This window comes from Strigops habroptila, chromosome 4, assembly GCF_004027225.2.
Source record: "Strigops habroptila isolate Jane chromosome 4, bStrHab1.2.pri, whole genome shotgun sequence".
NCBI lineage: Eukaryota > Metazoa > Chordata > Aves > Psittaciformes > Psittacidae > Strigops > Strigops habroptila.
Window position 1 is genome coordinate 68,622,209 of NC_046358.1, and position 20,037 is coordinate 68,642,245.

At 54.4% G+C, this 20,037-nt stretch overlaps 1 protein-coding gene across 1 annotated transcript in view; it reads right to left on the minus strand.

Annotated features, from left to right (window-relative positions):
- Positions 1 to 11,460: 11,460 nt before the first annotated feature.
- The window catches only part of NTN3 (netrin 3), a 31,782-nt gene continuing 23,205 nt past the window's right edge, over positions 11,461 to 20,037 (minus strand). Inside the window, exons 4-7 of the mRNA XM_030482959.1 lie at positions 18,655 to 18,804; positions 17,639 to 17,692; positions 12,151 to 12,225; positions 11,461 to 11,893 (exon numbers count right to left, since the gene is read on the minus strand). Coding sequence (XP_030338819.1) covers positions 11,565 to 11,893; positions 12,151 to 12,225; positions 17,639 to 17,692; positions 18,655 to 18,804 — 608 coding nt within the window. The 3' untranslated portion in view covers positions 11,461 to 11,564. The remainder of the gene's footprint in view (positions 11,894 to 12,150; positions 12,226 to 17,638; positions 17,693 to 18,654; positions 18,805 to 20,037) is intronic.

Sequence of the window (20,037 nt, forward strand, 5' to 3'; positions counted from 1 at the left end):
ACATGCCGGGGGAGAGGAGGCCATTGGGGCATGGGGAGATGGGAAGCCCGTGAGGATGGGTTGCTCCTGTGCTCTCAGCAGATGTCTTCCAGCTGTTATTTTTTTCAGTCCAGGAAAAGGAAAGAAGTGCAGGGAGGGCTGCAGGCAGACCCAGGCCTTGGTCCTGCGTGCATCTTTCACATGCCAGCTAAGGTGGCCCTGTCCCTGTCCTGAAGAGGCAGAAGATGCTCCTTCTGACTGTGGTTCCTCAGCTTCTTCAGACAATAACCAAAAGGTGTGAGTGGGCTTTGGGAGCTGCAGCTAGTGGGGAGGTGGGGAGAGTGGCACCCAAAGGGATGCCTCTTGAGCAGGAGGGTTCATCGGCACAGGCACCACTGGCGTGATTCAGAGTCTCTTGTGGGCAGGTCCTAACCATGGCAGCCCTGTGACATGGAGCAATGCCTGCTGAGGTGACCACCTGCAGACAGGGTCTGGTGATGGGAGGGATACCTCAGCTGTCCTTTACTTCTCTGCCCTTAATTTCCCACTTTCACCGGGAATGGAGGGAGGTGTCTGCTTAACCTGGTCCAACTCAGTGAGGTGGGAAGACATCGGTGGTGCTTTCTGCATTCAGAGTAACCTTTGATGTGTGGGAGGTCTCAGATGAGCCCTGGGGAGCTTTACCTGGTACTTGGACATCACCAAGGCATGAGGATAGATTCCAGCTCCCAAAAACGCCATATGGTTGGCCATAAACTCTGGGCTTATGGCACCCACCATGATGGGATGTGGGAGCTGTCTACAAGGCCATAGACAGTGTTTGGGTCTGACTGGCAGCAGTGCTGGTCCTTTTCCTTATCGATCCTCAGGATAGTGTCTAATGAAGGAAGGTGGGTGGTCCTGGCCATGGTTTCTCCTCTGGCCCAGCCAAGCCCACACCCTGGGATGTAGGAAGCTGAAGAGCAGCAGGTTAGAGGAGGCCATGGCTTGGAGTAACGGCACTGAGAGCTGAGGGCAGAGGTGTAGAAGAGGTGGTCAGGCTGAAATGGATGGACCTCAGCCTCTGCAGGGCATGGTGAAAGAGCTGGCCTGGCGTGGTGGGTGCCACTCAGCACTGCTCCTGTCCTGGGGTGCCAGTCCTCCTGAGCAGCCTATTGGGATTTTTCCCTGATTAACCCCCAGTTCTGCTTTTTCATGGCTCATCATTTACAAACCACTGACGGGAAGAAGGAATATTTCATTCCTGAGCATCCCTGGCTGGCACCGCTGGATCCGCTGGCTCAGTGACAGACGGGCATCACGATGTGGGGGACAATGGGCTGTGACCAGGTCACTGAAGAGGGTCTGTTAAAGAGCTCCAGCCTACTTGTGCCCTTCCTGCCTCACTGGCAGCTGCCTGCTCAGCTGTGCTCACCCCAGGATTGGGAAAGGTCTTTTCTTTGCCTTGCTGGGAGAGCGTTGTTGCCAGAGATCTCAGATGGCTTCACCACCCAGACTGTCCCGCTGCAGCCCCGCACTCAGCTCTTTGAAACTCATTGTATATGCCTCCTCAGCTGCCTGGCTCTGCCTCATCCACACAGGCAGCATCACTGCGAGCTCACCCAGCCGCTCCATATCCCTGTGCTTGGTGAACCAGTTGTTTCCAAGTGACAAGCAGTTGATGCCTCCCAGTGACACCCATCAAGGTCTCACATAAACCACCCCATCCTCTTGGTGCCATCCCAGGGGGATGATGTGGGCAGCACAACCAAAGCAGGACAAGAAGGAGGTGAAGAGGGGCAGGAGGGAAGGGAATATAGTGTCGGGTGGGATTTTGACATCTGCCATGTTGACTTTTCCCAAGTAGAAGCCAGTCATTCAACATCTGGCTGAGAATATTGCGTCTTGCTTAAGAGCAACTCCAGATGTTCTTGAAACCTTTTTTCATTATTTTATTTCTTTCTTTCATTCTTTTCTTCTCCCCCCTCCCTCCCAGCCACTCCTGACTCACTAAATCAAGGGAGACAGGCTTTTAACTCTCTGGAAAGAAATAAACGGCTCAATGGTGATATGAAACGAATTCTCTGGAACTGTGAGAGCAGATGCGTGTTGGGGGAGGGAAAGGGGGGAGCAAGGTAAGGGAGATCAAGTGAAAGAAAGAGGCATGTGTATGTGGACATCTTTTTAGCATGATGTGCCCCAGCTGGATGCAAAGCTTGATGGCCAGAAGGATGTGCAGTCTCCACTGAACATGCAGGACTTGTGACTGGATGGGTAAAGGGGAATGGACTGGTTCCTCTTCCACCAGGTCAGCTGGTGATCTCCTTCCTCTCCAGATTAATCAGGTCCAGTTCTTACCTCTTGGAAGTGACTCAGAGCCGAGGAGGTCAAAAGAAGGATGGGTCTGGTATGCTGATGACGCTCATCCAAAGAGGTGATTTATCATCCCTGACGGGAATGGGAGAACAAGCAGCCAAACAGCAAGAAACTTGGGAAAAGGGAAAGTTTGGCAGGAGGAGGGTAAAGGTCAAAGGCGAGAGAGATGAATAAAAGGAAGATGGAGGAGGGTGGCGAGAAAGTGAGAGGAATGACCAAAGGTACAGACACGTGTTTTCTCTGTCATGTTTCTTGACTCCTGAGAAAGGTCTGTTCTGTGCCGGTCAGCCCTGCAGCATCAGTACCCACTGTGTCCCACATGGACCAAGGTCTCATGTCTCTCTGATGTCCTAGAGCTGCTCCATCTGCAACCGCTTCAGGCAGAGAATCACTAGCACCATGCCTGTCTCCCATTATCTGCGCTATCCCCTCCTGAGCCATCACCTCCAGCTCCATTCATTTGTCAGAGCTGCTTTGCCTGGGTTTGAAGGCTCCCAGCCTTTGGCAATCTCACCCCTTCTCTGTGCGGGGCGGGGGAGGGGGGGAGGGGCGGGTTGTAGACTCTTTAGATAAAGCCATGGGGCTTAAATCATCTGCTTTCTTCTCTTCTTACATCTGTAAGGGTACCCTGACAAATAGCACCATGGGGGTAGCACAAGAAAAGCTCGTTTTGTTTCCTTGTCCTTGTAATTAATGCAGCAAAATAGTGGATGACCACTGTAGTCAGCCTAGAGGAGCAACCTGATGGCACCCTGTGGATGGCTACCAACAAGCCTGGCAGAGTTTGTCACAGAGAAACATGCCATTAAGAGGCAGTTGAGATGACAGAACACAGCTCTATTTCATTTAACCCACACCAGAACCCTGCCACTGCCCCCAGAGCAAATGAGGAGCCAACCACCTCCACCAGCACTTCTAACATGGCACTTGCCACGTGGTGCTGACCTGCTCATGCCAACACCTCACAGAACACATCCCATGAGGGTTATCCAGACGCCAAAACTTCGACAGTAAGTGAGGCTGATTCTTTGGCCTGGTGACGTCCAAACTCTCAAGCATGGGCAGATGCCTGCCTATTTAGCCTTCCTCGTGGCAATGACGGAGAGGCTCCTGGCTTTCAAAGAGCTGATGCTCAACATCCTCTGATAGCTGGGTCTCCAAGAGGTCTGAGAGCTGGAAGGGCGCACACACACAACCTTGTTGAGGAGTTTTCACTATGCCGTACACACTTGAAGCTCACGAGAAACCCTCAGAGACCTTCTGTCAGGCAGTAAAAGCCCTTCAGAAAATGATAGATGAGGTCTTGAGAAACCACAAGTACTGTCCAGCTAACAAATGTCTGCTAACACAATTCTGCAGAGCAATTCTGCTCTTTCATGAGCAGGAATAAAGTCTGGAGCTGTGGATCAGGAAAAGGTCCTGGGGGACAACACCTCAGAGTCTGCCCCATGTCTCATCCATGTCCAGCACCATGATTGGTGGTGAAGAGCTAGGGCTAGAAAATTCTCAATCAAACTGGTTTTACCCTCTGAAAAAGCCAGTTTGCCTGAACTGAGCCAGCTGACTGGCCCCGCCTCAGCACCCAGCCCAGCCCCGGGATGCTGGACCCCCATGTCCAGACACCCCTGGGGAGGCTCAGCTCTGGCTCTAGATGGGGTTGTGGGGTCCTGGTTCTGGCTCAGCTGCAGGTGGCCTGAGGCTCTGTTGGGCTCCAGCTCGAGCTGTGGCTATGGGAGTTTCTAGGCTTCCTGCCCTGGAGCTGGAGTCTTGGCTCTTGGTTCCTGGCTCTGGAGACTGAGGCCGAGAGGCCATCCTGGCTCTTGGGAGGACCTGTGCTTCAAGATTTTCCAAACAAATCACTTGGATTATTTCTAACTGACATTTTTTGGAGGGTTTTCCTCCTTCTGCCGGAAGGCAATGACTTGATTTATTAATTTTTCAAAAATTCCTAATCCCAAACCCCCTGGTCACTCAGAGGAGGCTGGAGAGAGGGCCATTGAGTTTGGCCAGACCAGGTCCACCAGCCATGCCTGGAGCTGACAGGCATGGGAAGCTCCAGCTCCTGCCTCCTCCTTGCTGCCCCAGGCTTGCAGATGGGCTCCCCTGAGTGCCCAGAGCCACCCCAGAGCCCTACAGCACCTTTTAGTTGACCTCTGAGCATCCCCAGCTCTCCCATCACCCTCCCATCACCTGGCTGTGGAGCAATGCCACCCAGTGCCCCTCATGCTGGCTTCAGGGTGCCACAGGGAGATGATGGGACACATCCAACAGGCTTTGTCAGAGCATCAGAGGGCCAGATACTGCAAGGGCTGGAGCAGCTCTGCTCTGGAGCCAGGCTGAGAGAGCTGGGCTTGTTCAGCCCAGAGAAGAGAAGACTTCTTAAGGAGAGACCTTAGAGCAGCTCCCAGTGCCTAAAGGGGCTACAAGAAAGCTGGAGAGGGGCTTTGGACAAGGGCCTGTAGGGACAGGCCAAGGGGGAATGGCTTTAACCTGCCAGAGGGGAGATTGAGATGAGCTCTTAGGCAGAAGCTCTTCCCTGTGAGGGTGCTGAGGCGCTGGCACAGGTTGCCCAGAGAAGCTGTGGCTGCCCCATCCCTGGCAGTGTTCAAGGCCAGGTTGGACAGGACTTGGAGCAACCTGGTCTAGTGCAAGGGGTCCCTGCCCATGGCAGGGGATTGGAACTGGATGAGTTTTAAGGTCCCTTCCAACCCAAACTGTTCTATGATTCTATGAATCTACCTTTTTTGGGCACTTGATGGTGACACTTCTTCCAGGGGTTGCTGTCTCTGCCTGGAGCATCTCCTGTCTGTGCCCCTGCCAGCAGCATCTGGAACTTTTGCTGCTCTTCCCAGCATCATGGAGCAGCACCCGGGGCTCACCACTCTCTCCTGCCCCAGGGTGCAATGGCTGTGGGCAGCAGGTCCTCACCTCCACCCCACAGTGCAGAGCCTTGGGTGGGCATGAGGCCATGGAGAGGTGGCACTGTGCTGCCCAGAAACAGGAGTTGCCTGGGCAGGGGGATGAGGGAAGCGAAGCCCTGGGCCACCTGCATCCCTGGGAATACATGCTCTTTGCAGGGGAATGGGACAGATCTCTCCCCTCTGGAGAGGGTGTGAAATTCAGATGGAAAAAAATATATATTTTCCAACTGTTATATTTCACAAATGGAGCTGTTCATCCACTTAAAATATAGGTGACAAGTACAAAAGGCATTTGGCATTATAAAGCAGGCCAAATCTTCAGGAGATCGAAGATATATGGTACGCAACCACGTCCCAGCTTCAATCTGTTCCTATACTGTAAATTCCAATTACATCATGCTGCCTTGTTTAAATACCATGAAACCTGGCTCATGCCCTAAGTATGTTTTATATATTGCCACATCCATTTGAAATAGATGGGCAATGTGTTTTACAGCACATGTGCAAATATCTCCGTATTTTTCCATCTGGGGTTTTATGGGATCTTTCAGAAAATTAATAATGGGGCTCGGAGGAAATGTTCGACTCGGAGGCAGTAGCGGAGATTTATGGTCATCCCGCTGGATGCCAGGGAAAAGTCTGAAAGTGCCCGGAGCAGACAAAGGTCCCACGATTTCACCAGGCACTCTGTGGGAGCTGATTTTGCATAACGGACGAGACTGGGAATTTCCCCACAGGATCCAGCAGGTTGATGGGAAGGGATTGCTATTGAAGGTGAGGAGATGAGCACTCGAGTGAGGGATGGGGATGGAGGCTGGGACCAGCAGCCGGGGGACTGGGGCAGGGCAGGAGGAATGGCTGAGCATTGATGGCGATGGGGACAGCACTGCCCAGCCACCCCACTGGCCCCCTCCAGCCACCCTGTCTCCCCCCCAGCTCCACCACTGTCTGGCTCTGCTGGAAACGGGACAGTGTGGAGCTCTGTATGAGTGTGCTGGCCAAAGCCACCCCAGAGCTTGCCAGGCTCTGCTGCGCTTGCTGATGGACAAGCAAACCCTGTCTGCCATGATGCAGAGAACACTCTCCTGAGGCACTGACCCAAGCAGCACCAAACCCATCCCGACCAGGCCCCGAGGCTGCAGGGATCACGGTGTGGGTGGCCAGCAGCACTGGGAAGGGACACTTAAGAGTCACCACTTACCAAAAGCCTCAAGTGGCCATGAGGTCACGTTAGTGACCCATTGCACAGACCTGGAGCTGCAAGCATCAGGGAAGCTTTGCTCCTACTGTCATCTGTCCGGCAGGGCGCAGGCAGGGGACAGGCAGGATGCAGCACCTGGCTTTGCAGTGCTGCTTCAGAGGTCAGCTGGTGCTGTGAGAGATGTGACCCTCTGGACCCCTTGGGTGTGCAGAGCTGGGTCCGCTCTGCCCCGTCTCCATCCCCTTTCTCCCCACACAGTGAGCAGGACCATGGTCCTTGCTGCGACAAACCCAGGGGTCATCTGGTGGAGTTCCCCCAGCACCAGCCATCTTCTGAAAGTGACACCTCTCCCTGCTCCACCCAATGATTTTCCATCACATGAGTGTGCTGGGGGGAACCAGTGAGACAGTGGGGAGGCCCTTTCTCCAGGCTTTTGAGGTAGTGCATCTTGCCCAAGATGAAAATACCAGCATTCGAGTCCCACAGTGGCTGTGTAAATAGAGAGCTCGTTTTAATGGAGGCTGGCAGGTGACTTGGCAGTAGGGGCCTGATCCTGCCCTGTGAAGAGGCCCCCAACCTGTCATTGACTTAATCCCTCTGAAACAGCAATCCTGCTGGGTCCTGTGCCTCTATGGGGACATGAATAGCAGAGGATGAAATGGGAGGGGATGAGGTTGTGGCAGCAGCTGAGCAGTGAAAACCTGGAAGGAGGCACAGCGATACTGAGCTAAGTCACAGGGGAACCAGTGTAGCTCTGCCAGGGCAGCAGCACCCCTGGGTAGAATGCTCTTTTAGTGCCACGGCCCCTGTGCCACTGGCAAACCTCCTGGCACAGCATCACAGAGGTACCTTAGGGCCAGTGCAGCATGGGTGCAGGTTGTGGGGTGCGGGGGGTGCGGGAGTTGTGGGAGGGTCCCCCCATCCCCAGGGTGCTGGTGGGGACCACTCTTCTGCCTCATCGTCTTCATCACCGCCGAGGTGAGAAAAACCCAGCAGGAGGGAGCCGACAGATTTCTCCAGATGGTGCCCTGCTGACCCCAGCGGTTCCCCGTCTTCGGCTCTTCCTTAGGAAAACACGGTGTAGGCCAGCCCATCGATTAATGGTTTCCTCATGTTCCCCTGCACAGCTGACGTGGGAAGCTGCCTTGCCGCTCCCCAGGATCTGCTGAACCTCCCCTGCCTCCCCATGCCCCCGTACCCTGCATGAGCCCACGTACCCTGTGCACACAAGGAGAATGTATTTAACCAGTGAACTGTGCTCACATAAAGATGAACAGGGATCATAGAATGATGGAATAGTGTGGGTTGGAAGGGACCTTAAAGATCATCTAGTTCCAACCCCCAAAAATAGATAGATCAGGTGAAGGAATAAATGAACAAATGAATGAATGACGTGGTGGTTAACTCTGATGTAATAGATGCCCCCAAGGCTTGTAAAAATACACTTGACATTTTGAAAAATAGCACATTTCTCACTGTTTTGCAAGGACAAGAGTGGCTGGAGCAGCTCAACCCCCTGAACACTTGGCTGACAGGGTCATGAGTAGGAAAAGTGCATCCTGCCCTGGTCCTACAGCCCCTCTGTCAGGAGCGGAGGTGGGTGGAAGTGCCTGGTTGGGCTGGTAGGGCCACCATCACTGACTGCTCTATGACAGCGTGGAGCCACTACTAAGATCCATGTTGATCTGCATCGCAGGATGGAGTTGCTCTGTATACCAGAGAGCATCAAGGGAGCAAGGAGACCACATCAAGCCGTGACAAGGGGCCAAGCAAGCAGGTCTTGCCTCTCTGAGTAAATCTTGCTACTCACCAGGCAGCATGTTCCTAGAGTCCAGCACTGAGCTGTGCTGCGTTGGCCAAGCAAATGCTTGACTGTGCTGGACCTAAGGGAGGTGTTTTCCTGTGGGATTTTTATGGACTTTGGTTACCGAGAGAAAAATGATGGGAAATCATCTGTGTATGCATCCATCTGTCTGCTCATCCACCCGTCTGTCTGTCCAGTAAGGTTGGGGTACTGCTGTCCAAGCTCCTGTGATCTCTTATGGGTGGAGCTGGCTGGACTACATGGAAAAAGAGCATCGAGTTTCCTGTAGTATTCTCACATTTTGCTTCTTTACTTGTCCAAATTCCACGTTTCCATGAAAAATGTCCATTGGCCTTTTGAAATGAGAAAAATTTCAACCAGCTGCAAAATTCAGTCCCAAAGCAGGGGGGAACTTGCAAACGTGGCCTCTCCTTCAAAATTATTGAATCTCAATCATTTTGCCCCAGCTGAATACTAGGAAAAGGCATCCACAGGCTGGAGGAGCCGGTCCCAGCACGGCGTTCCTCAGCACACACATGAGCTCAGCCAGATGCTCATGGGCCAGGCTCTGCACTCCCGGAATGAGTGTGCACCGGAGCGTGCTGAATCTTTTCAGATCCTTTGTTGAACTAATTTACTTTTTTTTCCTCTCAAAGAGCTGGTTTGGAAAACATTCACTTTCACTGCGGCAAGTTTGTTTATGATGCAGCGTCTCTTGGCCTCGCAAAGCCTACTACTGTTGGCCAAGGCCACCAGGACTGCGTGACTGCCACCCAAGTCATAGAGTCATAGAACCACAGGCTTGTTTGGGTTGAAGGGACCTTAAAGCTCATCCAGTTCCAATCCCCTGCCATGGGCAGGGACACCTTCCGCTAGACCAGGTTGCTCCAAGCCCCGTCCAACCTGGCCTTGAACACTGCCAGGGATGGGGCAGCCACAGCTTCTCTGGGCAACCCGTGCCAGCGCCTCAGCACCCTCACAGGGAAGAGCTTCTGCCTAAGATCTCATCTCAATCTTCCCTCTGGCAGGTTAAAGCCATTCCCCCTTGGCCTGTCCCTACAGGCCCTTGTCCAAAGCCCCTCTCCAGGTTTCTTGTAGCCCCTTTAGGCACTGGGAGCTGCTCTAAGGTCTCCCCGGAGCCTTCTCTTCTCCAGGCTGATGAAAGAAAGATGAATTCTTGCTTCAGACTTTGGAGTGACACAAGCAGGGGAAGTCAGGACAACTGCAGCAGCTTTAGTGAAGGTGCAAAGTGGCCTGCTCCAGTCCTTTGGCCAGGACTTTAGGATATCCCCCATGAAAGGGGGAGCTCCTCTCCTCAGCAGCAGCACATGGCATATGTAGTCCTGCTCTAGTGTCTCCAATCATCTGCCCGAACAGGACAGCCATGTGCACTGGAACACCAGCTGAGAGCCATCCCTGCTCATCAGCAGTCCCAGGTGGCAGAGCTGAAACAAGAGGGATGAGCTGTATGGGACGATAAATAGAGAACTTCAACCACTAGCACCAAAGTCCTCAAAGTTTTAGGTTCTCTGCTTCAAGGGAAGAGAAATCAGGTGCCGAAGGAAACCCTGGATCCTCCTGCCCCAGCAGACTGTGAGAGTACTTTTTGGGTAGCTCAGACACACCATACCTCTCCTGAAGGCTGTACTTGCTTGGAAAAAACATGTGCCTTCTGTAGCCCTGCCCTGATGAGCATCCATGCAGTGGTGCTGCCCTGCTCTTTCGTGGGCTGAGCTGCTGAGAAGAGCGGCTCATGAGCCCCCACATCCCGTGGGGTGACGTCGAGGAGCCCCTGGGGCTGTGGGGATGACCCCAATGGGATCATCATCCTGGCTGTGCACAACCAAAGGGTGTTCTACCACTGACCCTTGCATGAGGACTGTTCGGAGCATGGGGTCAGAGTGAGCCTGGGGCAAGGGCAGCAGCTCTGCTTCCGAGGTGCAAGCAGCCACAAGAGGAAGAGGAGTGCTGGGTGGCCCACGTACTTCAAGGGCCATCTCATGGCAGAAACCAATAGCCTGGGGGTGTCCTCAGCTCAGCTGAGAGAAGGGAGATTCTATGTCAGGAGTGTGGCATGAGACCAGCTCATCCAAAGCCAAGTGGTCACACGTACCCTTTGCCCCTTAGCTTCTGGCCTCCTCCCAACTTTGCTCATGCCCTCTGTAGACACCCCAGAATCCACAGGACCTGAAAGATGGCTCTGCAGGCCCTCCTCATCTCTGAAAATCCACTTCCAGCATCTCCAGCAGCTTCACCAATGCATCGAGCTCCCAGAGTAGGGCACCTGCATGTCCACACAGGCATCCCCCAGTGCCTACACCCTCACTCACACAGAACCCTGACAGTGCTCCTCCAGTCTCGCCAGCTGCAGACTCCACCACCATGCTGGGATGCTGGAGCGCAGAAGCACTGGACCAGCCATGGGATGGGGAGTCTACACAAGCTGCCATGGGCTCCAAAGGGCAAAGCATCACCCTAAAGCACTGGAGAACTGTGATGTAGGCTACAATACCTCACTAAGCCATTCAGTAAGCAAGGCAGTATTTGCAGGGAAAGGAATATCTACTGTCAGAGCACCTATTATTTCTACTCATATTTATTATGCCAAGATTGCTACAATCTCAACATGGGGAGATACTGATGTCTGCTTGAACTGGAGACTAATACATGGTGAAGAAAATATAAAAGACTAGAGGTGGGTCAATAAAAGCTCTTCTCTCTTCCTGCCACCCCTGCCTTGTGCATCTCCTCGGAGAACCTTGGCCACAGCAATACCTCCCAGGGGATGATGCAGCCAGGCCAGAATGAAGAGAGAAGACTCAGACCTGTTACTACTGGGCAAGGAGAAAGGGCAAAGAGAGATCTGACAGCAGCACATTTCAGAGAGTGAGGAAGAAGCAGGGCCTGGATGCTGGAGAAGGGAGAGCTGTCAAGTCAGATGTCACCACCAGGCAGAAGAAGAATAAAGGGAAAAGAAAAGCCTAGAAAACAAGTGCTACCAACAGCATGCTGGAGAAGGACATCAATCCCCTTCAAGCTCCTTCAGGCACCATGGGATCTCACTCCGCTTTGCTCCTCATTACAGGTTTGTCATTACTGCATTATTTTTAATACACACTTAGAGGAAAAGGCCCACACGCGCACCACGCGTGCACACACGAGGGGAAACCATTGCCAAAATATACACTATAGACAGAAGAGTCTGTTCACACTATATATATGTACAGAGTCTCCGGGCGCAGTTTGGCAGCGCACAGCCGGGCTGGAGCTGAGCACGGGGTGGGATGGGATGTGTGGAACCCCCTCAGGGCTTCACGCACTTCCCCTTCTTCTCCCGTCGCTGCAGTTTCCGGAGGCGGCGCGTCCAGGCGTCCCGCCACTGGATGACCAGGCTGTTCTTGTCAGCCATCAGTCCCGGCCGGTCAGTGGAGTTTTCGCTGATCCCCATGACCAGGTACTTCTTGCTGATCTGAATCTTGGGGCACTTGCAGGACAGGTCTTTCAGGTGGATCCACAAGAAGTTGTCACCACGCTTGACCCGCTCGTCACGGCACTTGTAGACAGAGAGGATGTTGATGGTGAACTTGGCCCAGTTGGCCACTGTCTCCATTTCGAGGATGTTCACCTGGACCACTGAGGGAAAAGAGCAGGAGGCACGGTGATGCTTTGCCTTGCTCCCCAAAGGAAGTTCTGGTGATGGGAATTGCCCATCACCAGCAGCCCCACCTACCTCATCCATCACACCCTTGGAGGGCTGATTTGGGGACTCCTCTCCATGCTGGGTGCTCCCCATGCCCTGGAACATCTGCATAACACCCACCCACAGCCAGCCTGTGGCCAGCCCCCTATAGCAAAGCCCAGCATGGCTCAGTGAAGGAGGAGATCCTTACCATAGTCTTTCTTGCAGTACTTCTTCATGTTAATCTTGTAGTTGCCCTTGGCTGGCTTGCAGTAGGAGTCACAGTCTGTGGAGGAAGAACAGCGGGTTGAGCATGGAGAGGCTTGAAGCACATGGGGTCACCACAAGAGAAGAGGGTGCAGGGAGCAGCAGCTAGTCCAGCTGCCCCCCTGGCAGCTCACAGGGGCTGGGGACTCAAATCCCAGCATAAACACCGACACCACATCAGCCAGGAAGAGAAATCAAGTGGCTTTGGGCCCATTGAGCAGACTGTGTCACCTCCTGTGCTGATGGTGTCCTGCAAGATAAATCAGCACAGGGGTAGTGGAGGGAGCCTGGAGACTCTCCTCCGGGATGCAAAAGGGGATGGGTGGGAGAAATGCAGGTGAGCTGATGGTGGCCACCATGGAGAGCAGGCAGCGGCCATGACCAAGGAGAGTCAACCAGAATGGCTGTGGCCCTGCAAACCTGGCGATGTGAGAAAGAGTGAACTCAGCACCAACCCCACCATCAGCCCCACAGGGAGGAGGCCCAAAGGACGGTCTGACCCCAGACCAAGGGGGTCGTGATCCTCAGCCCTCAGGGGCCAGGGTGGTGGAAAGCATCCTCATGGGGCAGCCCCTCCAGAGACCTGTGCCCTGCCAGCGGCCCAGAAGTGGGGAAGAAGAATTGGGCCAGGGGAAGCTGGTGGGTGAGGGATGTGGCTCTGCTCTGCCGCTGCTCCTGCTGCCCAAGCATCCCTTGCTCAGGCTGCTCCAGAACGGCTGGGGAGGCCACCATGCTGTCCTCCACCCCACAGCATCCCTCCCTGCGGTCCCCAGCTCCAGGCAAGCCTCATCTCCTCAAGGAGGCTCTTTTCTGTGCATTTCTAAAGACCCCAGATTTGCATCTCAAGCAGAGGGAGGGCAGGGAATGCCTCTTTCCTTCTCCTCAAAGGCTTTGATCCCAACAATTGCCCGAAGCAGCCCTGTTCTCCTTTCTTTCTTCCTGCCATCTTCCTTTGAACATCTCAATTTGTCTCTTTCCAAATGGCATGGTTTTTTTTCCAAGCCCATCTTTCTTCTTTTCTCTCCCTCTCATAGGTTCTCTCTGGTTTGGCCCCACATCCCAGGACAGAGCCAGCAGCCTCTGAAGTTGTCTTTGTTTGCAGGTTGCCACAGTGACTACTGGGGACAGAGGCGAGGGTCTGGCGGAATAACAGTGCCCTGTGCCAAGGGGAGGAGGAGAAAAGAGGGAAGAAAACAGGAGCACAGACTCGCGCTGGGCTCTGCTGCTCTCCTTTCTGCCTGGCTCTCCTTTATGTGGGACTTTGTGCCGCCTGTCCCAAATTTGTCCTCGATAGAAGCAGTGCAGCACGAAGCTAATTCTTGGTGGAGGGGGGTGAGCCCTGATTCCCAACTTAGCCCCTCTAGCTGGGCTGGCAGAGCTGCCCCAGCCACACTGCATCCCCCAGGACCACAGTGGTGGCTGTGGAGGTGGTGTGGGGCCTCCCCATGCTGGGGTGCTGCTGGGTGCACTGAAGTGCTCAGCTGTGGCACTAAAGATGCCCTCATCCACTGCATCCCTGGGATCTGCCTCAGCCTCATCCTGGACACTACTGTATCCCCCAGAATATGCTACAGCCCCATCCCAGACACCGTTGCATCCCCTGGGAAATGCTACAGCCCCATCCTGGACCTCACCGCATCCTCCGAGACATGCTACAAGCCTGTCCCCGACACTCTGCTCCATCCTTTCCTGCTACAAGAAAGGGACTCTAAAAGGGAGCTCCTACTTTGTTTTGTGGCTCGCCCAGCAGGATGGGCAAGCTTTTTCTCCCCGTGCAGAGTGGTGGAAGCTGAGAGGGGCTTTTTACAGGGGCCTGTAGGGACAGGACAAGGGGGAATGGCTTTAACCTGACAGAGGGGAGATTGAGATGAGATCTCAGGCAGAAGCTCTTCCCTGTGAGGGTGCTGAGGTGCTGGCACAGGGTGCCCAGAGAAGCTGTGGCTGCCCCATCCCTGGCAGTGTTCAAGGCCAGGTTGGACGGGGCTTGGAGCAACCTGGTCTAGTGGAAGGTGTCCCCGCCCGTGGCAGGGGGTTGGAACTGGATGAGCCTTAAGGTCCCTTCCAACCCAAACCAGTCTGTGGTTCTCTGATTCTACGATGCCCTCCACACAGGCAACACCTCTGCTGCCGGTGCGCAGCTGGCACATGGGCTGGCTGGATGGATGGCTGGATGGCTGGCTGGATGATGGATGGGCAGGCGGACGGACAGACAAAGCGGGGTGATGCTGCATGCACATGGGATCATGGCAGGTGACCAGCGAGCCACCAGCCGGTGCGGTCATCCCCTGTCTGTGGGGCAGCATGTGCGAGAGGCAGTGAGTTTGCTTTGCACATCTGGTTTACTTCTCCTCACCTTGGAAAAAAAAAAAAAGAAAGAGGAATATTTTGTTTTAAGAGAGATATAACTTAATTAGGTGTTATGGCTGCAAGTCTTTTACTGCTGACTTTGAATTCCTTTAAAGCCCTGTTTTGTGCTCCACGGTTTTTGTTAATTCTGTTAACAGGGAATGGGATTTTCTAGGATTTTTTTTTTTTCCACTAAGTGGAAAATATTTTAAGATAATAATAATAAAAATTACAAGAAGTGGACCCAGGACGTTTCACTGCTGAGACAGTTGGCTGCTTGGGCAGAGAGATCAAAGCCAGACCTCAAAGGCTCCGGAGGGTGGGAAAGGTAGGAGAAAGCTGGGAAGAGTGATGCAGTGGATGGCAAAGTCAGCAAAAAGTCCGGATGCACCCGGGGACAGGACCCTGGCAGGGAGGAGGATGGGGAGGCGGGGAAGCCCAGCACCTGAGCACGACAGCCCCGAACAATGTCCCCCTGTTCCTGCAGCTCAGCACCTGCTGCCAGCAGCAGGAAGGGATGTGGGGAAATGGGGGGAGAAGGGACCTGGAGGCTGCCTGGGGTGGGACGACTGTGAGAATTGGGGGGCTGAGTGTCCTCTTGGGGAGTGCCCTGCTCATGGGGGAGCCTGGCGGTCTTGCAGCACAGAGAAGCAGACAAAGGGGCATCAGGGTGCAGGCAGCAGGCAGGGTGCAGGCAGGGTGTACCGCTGTGGCCAGACCTGCCCACAGCACCAGCATACTGGAGACAGGGAAATCGAGGCAGAGTTGGGCAAGGCAGCATTACCCACCCGATCTCTGATCCCTGCTGGCCAAGGGGGCAGCAGGACTCCAAGCGGATCCCCTGCTCCCCTTGGTGCAGGCTCTGGGCAGAAGTGAGCAACTTCGCATTAAAGATATTAGAGCTAGAAGCCAGAAATCTTAAAACAACAAAGCCACAGATAAAACTAGAGCAGTTTAAGGCAGACCTGCCCCGCTAAAACAAAGTAAACACCCGAGTCTCCAGCGAGTGCCATTTACTTTTATGCAGCTGAAAAGATCAGACGTCACTCAAAGACTGTTCCTATTTATAAAGCACTGAAGAGGAGTCACCTTGATTAACTCTGCTCCACGCATCGCTCCCTGTTTGCAATAAAACCATCCAAATCATCTTTCACTTCCCCCATTTCTTTCCTTTTCCCAAAGCCTGGTGTTCCCAGATCCCTCCCTTGTGCCAGGCAGGGCAGGCAGGAGCAGAGGTGGTGGTCTGCTCTGTCCCAGCGGTGTTACCATCACAGGCAGCTCAGCTCTTACAGTTGTCCCATCATGCAAGATATGCAGTGCTGCCACTCTCTGCATCAATATGTGGGGTCTGCACGTGTACAGGGCCAGCATCGTTCTGCAAGGAGCTGAGCTACCAGCTTCCTCCTGTGCATCTCCCCTCTCCATCCCCCATCCTCACGCTTTACTCCTGCCATAGGTCCGTATGTTCCACAACCCTTGTGCCCCTCCATCCCCTTCCTACAGCCACTGAGTACATGCATGTGCCACAGGGGCCATGCTGGAAAACATTCCCAAAAGGATGGAGAGCAGGTCCCAGGCACACAACAGCCTGGGGAGGGGCTGTTAGCATTTTCCACTCCCAAGGCAAGGTGGCTGCAGGAAGGAGAGCTGGGGAGAAGGATGCGCACAGGGCACTGGCTCTCAAAGGAGGGCATAGGCTCCCCCTGGGATAGATGTACTCCAAACTTCTAGAAGAAAGGGCTCCAAGGAGACCTTAGAGCAGCTTCCAGTGCCTAAAGGGGCTACAGGAAACCTGGAGAGGGTTTCCTGGGTTTGGAGAGGGTTTGGACAAGGGCCTGTAGGGATAGGACAAGGGAGAATGGCTTTAACCTGACAGAGGGGAGATTGAGATGAGATTTTTAGAAAGATCTCAGAATCTCTTCACTATGAGGGTGCTGAGGCGATGGCACAGGTTGCCCAGAGAAGCTGTGGCTGCCCCATCCCTGGCAGTGTTCAAGGCCGGGTTGGATGGGACTTGGAGCAACCAGGTCTAGTGGAAGGTGTCCCTGCCTGTAGCAGGGGGTTGGAACTGGATGATTGTAAGGCCCCTTCCAACCCAAACTAGTCTGGGATTCCATGATTCTATGAAATGAGGCATGGGGAAGCTCCTCAGTACATATGGGTGTAGGGAGCTGGAGGTGCCACTGCTCTTTCCCAGGACCATGTGCCATGGGATGGAGTGAAGGATGGTGAAGGATGTCTATTCCCCCACACTGACATGTGGAAGAAAACCAAGGTCCTGAGGACAGCAGGGTGAAGGGTGATCTGAGGAGGGAAGTGGCTGCTTCTTTCCCTAGCTTCTCCTCCTTGACCTGGCTTGGGATCCCTACAGTCGTATGGCTAGGAACAGCCATGCTTCAGTATCAACAGGACTGCAGAAGGAGAGGAGGGGAGAGACAAAAGCAAAGCTTGCAGCCTGCTGCTGGAGCTGCACCCTCCCTCACTGGTGACAGCAGCTATGACACTGATCCTCCCATGGTCCCATCACCCTGCACAGCTGGGATGAGCAGCTCATACCCAAACACTTCACTCCTCCAGACCTGCACCCACTCATCTCCCAGTGTAGACCTGGCAGCTCGTGCCCTAGCATGGGCTCCTGAGCCTGCCAGACCGCCCTGCTCTCCCCAGGACTGCTCAGAGAGCCAGAGCCCTGCAGGGGCAGAAGGCAGTGAGGAGAAACCTCTGGCACTGGCACTGACAGAAGGAGATATGCCCCAGAAGCACCCACACCACAACCCCTGCCATAACCTGCTGTGGAGTGGCGAGGCCCTGGGGGCTGCATCACTGCTTTCCTCCCTGGAGGGGATGGAGAAACTCATTACCCAAGGCCCTGTCAAGCTTTGTTGGTCCCCTTCCAAAAATACACAGGATTTCAAATGTCAGTCATCACTTCCACTATTTTTTTTTTGTTGCCATTGATCTTTTTGCCCATGGGTTTGGCAGGGCTCAGCCCTTCTCCTGGGTGTGCCGGGGAGAGGGCAGATGGGATAGCATGTGTCTGGGCAGGGCTGGGGCCATGGGCTCAGCCTGGGACGTGAAGCACTTACCCGCAGGCGCCTCCGTGCTGGTGACCAGGGAGGTGGGGTTGATGGCAGGGATCTCTGGAAGACAAAAGGAGAGATGTCTCAAGGAAAGAGGTCCCCAGCTCTGGCGGTGACACCTGAGCAAAAGCCCCCTGCAAGCAGGGTGGAGAGGGGATTTTTTGGGTCATCTCTGGAAGCTCTCTAAGAAAGGAAACAGGACGAGTCTGACCCCAACATCACAGGCCATTAAATAGACCCGGAGATGCCCAAACTGAGCTCAGTCAACTGGGACAGGCTGAGACGCTGCATGCCCCAAGAGCCCTAAGGCACTGCTGCAAAGGACATGTGCTCCAGGGACGGATGCTCCCTGGATGCTCAGCTCATCTGAATTCAGTTTGGCCATTGGATGGATGCTTGGCTGACCTGAGCATACTCCATCCAGGCTGCACAGCACAGGGGTAAATGTGGGAAAAAACAACACTTTATCAGGACTCCCTGTGATAAAACCTGGGGGAAATTCTGTCCTAACCCTAAAACTGGGGAAGAAGAGAGAAAGAGGAGCCAGCCCCACCAGCACACCCCCACTGCCACCACTCCAGCGGTGCTCAGGGCAGGAAGTTGTTCCTCTGCCACTTGTGACAAAGTCACAATCACAGCAACAATAACATGGTTTTATGCTGGCCACAGGATCTGGCTTTGCTCCAGACCTGATCATCCTCGGGGCTCAGCCGGGTGAGGGGAGCACCCTGCTGCAGCTGAAGATGTGATCCAGGAGAGCTATTTCAGCCATCTGGAAGCACTAACCCAAAGGGTCTTTTCAGAGCCTTCTGTGCTGGCGGATGTGATGCATGGGTGCCGCCAGAAGGTGACCCAACCATCCTAACTTGGCCATCTCCTGGAGAACATCCATAAGGATGGACACGCTCTCATCTCAGCCTCCCACCCACCACAAGCTGCACACAGATGGATGGGGGACCAAGAGGCAGCCAGTGGAGCCACTCCAAGGAGAGCACTAGCGGGTGCTGGTGGGGGGCACTCACTGATGCAGGGGGCCACTGGTGAGCGGCTCTGCTGGTAGCCCTTGGCACAGCGGTTGCAAGTAAGGCCAGTCACACCGTCCTTGCACGGGCACTGCCCCGTCGTCTGGTTGCAGGTCTTGCCGGCTGCGCCAACAGGGTGGCAGTCGCAAGCTGGGTGAGAGGGAGAGAGAAGAGGTTCCATCAGAGGTGATGCACAACACAGACCCCAAACTGGACCCAACAGGTCCCCCCTGGAGAGGCAAGGAGGAGGTGGGCGAGCGCACCAGTGGAAAGGAGCTGCCGGGGCTGGCACAGCCAAGACCTGTGGGTCCGGACTGTGGCCCCATGTATGCTGTGAGCAGCATGGGCAGGAAAGCAAGCAGACAAAGGGCTTGGCCAGGGTACGGCTCCACTGACTGGGATGAGCCCCTGGAAACCCCGCAGCTCACACAGGCACCTGCAGACACCAGCTCGTGTTTAAGGTCCAGACACCAGGAGAACAGCTTCTTCTGGCCCACTGCTCTAAGGACAGCCTGTTGTGCACGCAGGCAGGAGGAGGCACTTCCACAGGTAGCCCTGTGCCTGCTGCCAAAAGGCTCATGGGCTGTGCAAACCCTTGTTCATGGCCAGCGTGGGACTGGGGGCACTGCAGGGACAGAAAGTAGACAGATACATGTCCAGGTCTGCTCTTCCCCCACCTCAACCCCAGGGCAATGCTCCTGCTACAGCAGTAAAAGGCATTTTCTCCACTTGCGCCCCCACCTCTGAGCTTTTCAGTCCATGGACCTAAACCAACACTGAGCTTTTACACAAAGCTTGGCCTTGCCTTGATTTTAGGATCGTCTGAAGCGGGTATTCTCAAAGCTTCCCAAGCTCATGAGCCTCAGTGTTCCTCCTGGCTCCTGGAGACCGTGATCGAAGGATGTTGCCATTGCCTTTCTACTGCAGCCTCCCCAGGGACAAGCCACACCTGAGGTGGGTGAAAGTTGGGTCTTCACCCTCAGAACAGACCCAAAGCGGCTCTCTATCACTGGATGATGGACCTACTGAGGGCTATCTACACAGAGGGATGCAGGAAGGAGATGTTCACTCAGGAGCATCTCCCTGCCCAGGGCTGGGCTGGCTATGAGCTGGAAGAGGTTATCTTGGCCCCCATCAGTGTAAGAGTTGAACATGATTCCAAAGCAAAAAAAAACCCACCCCCCGCTCTCCCCCGCAACCCCCTGATATTATCGTTTCCCTAATTTTCACCAGATGGGGCTGGTGGGAGCACCATGGCACTGCTCCTCAGGCCCCCTCCTGCATGGCCAGAAACCAGAGTGAGCAGCCTCTAATGGGGACCAGATGCTTCACCCTTATCAGATCTTGGCTGGGACTGGAAGCGGACGTCTTTCTGACAGGGAT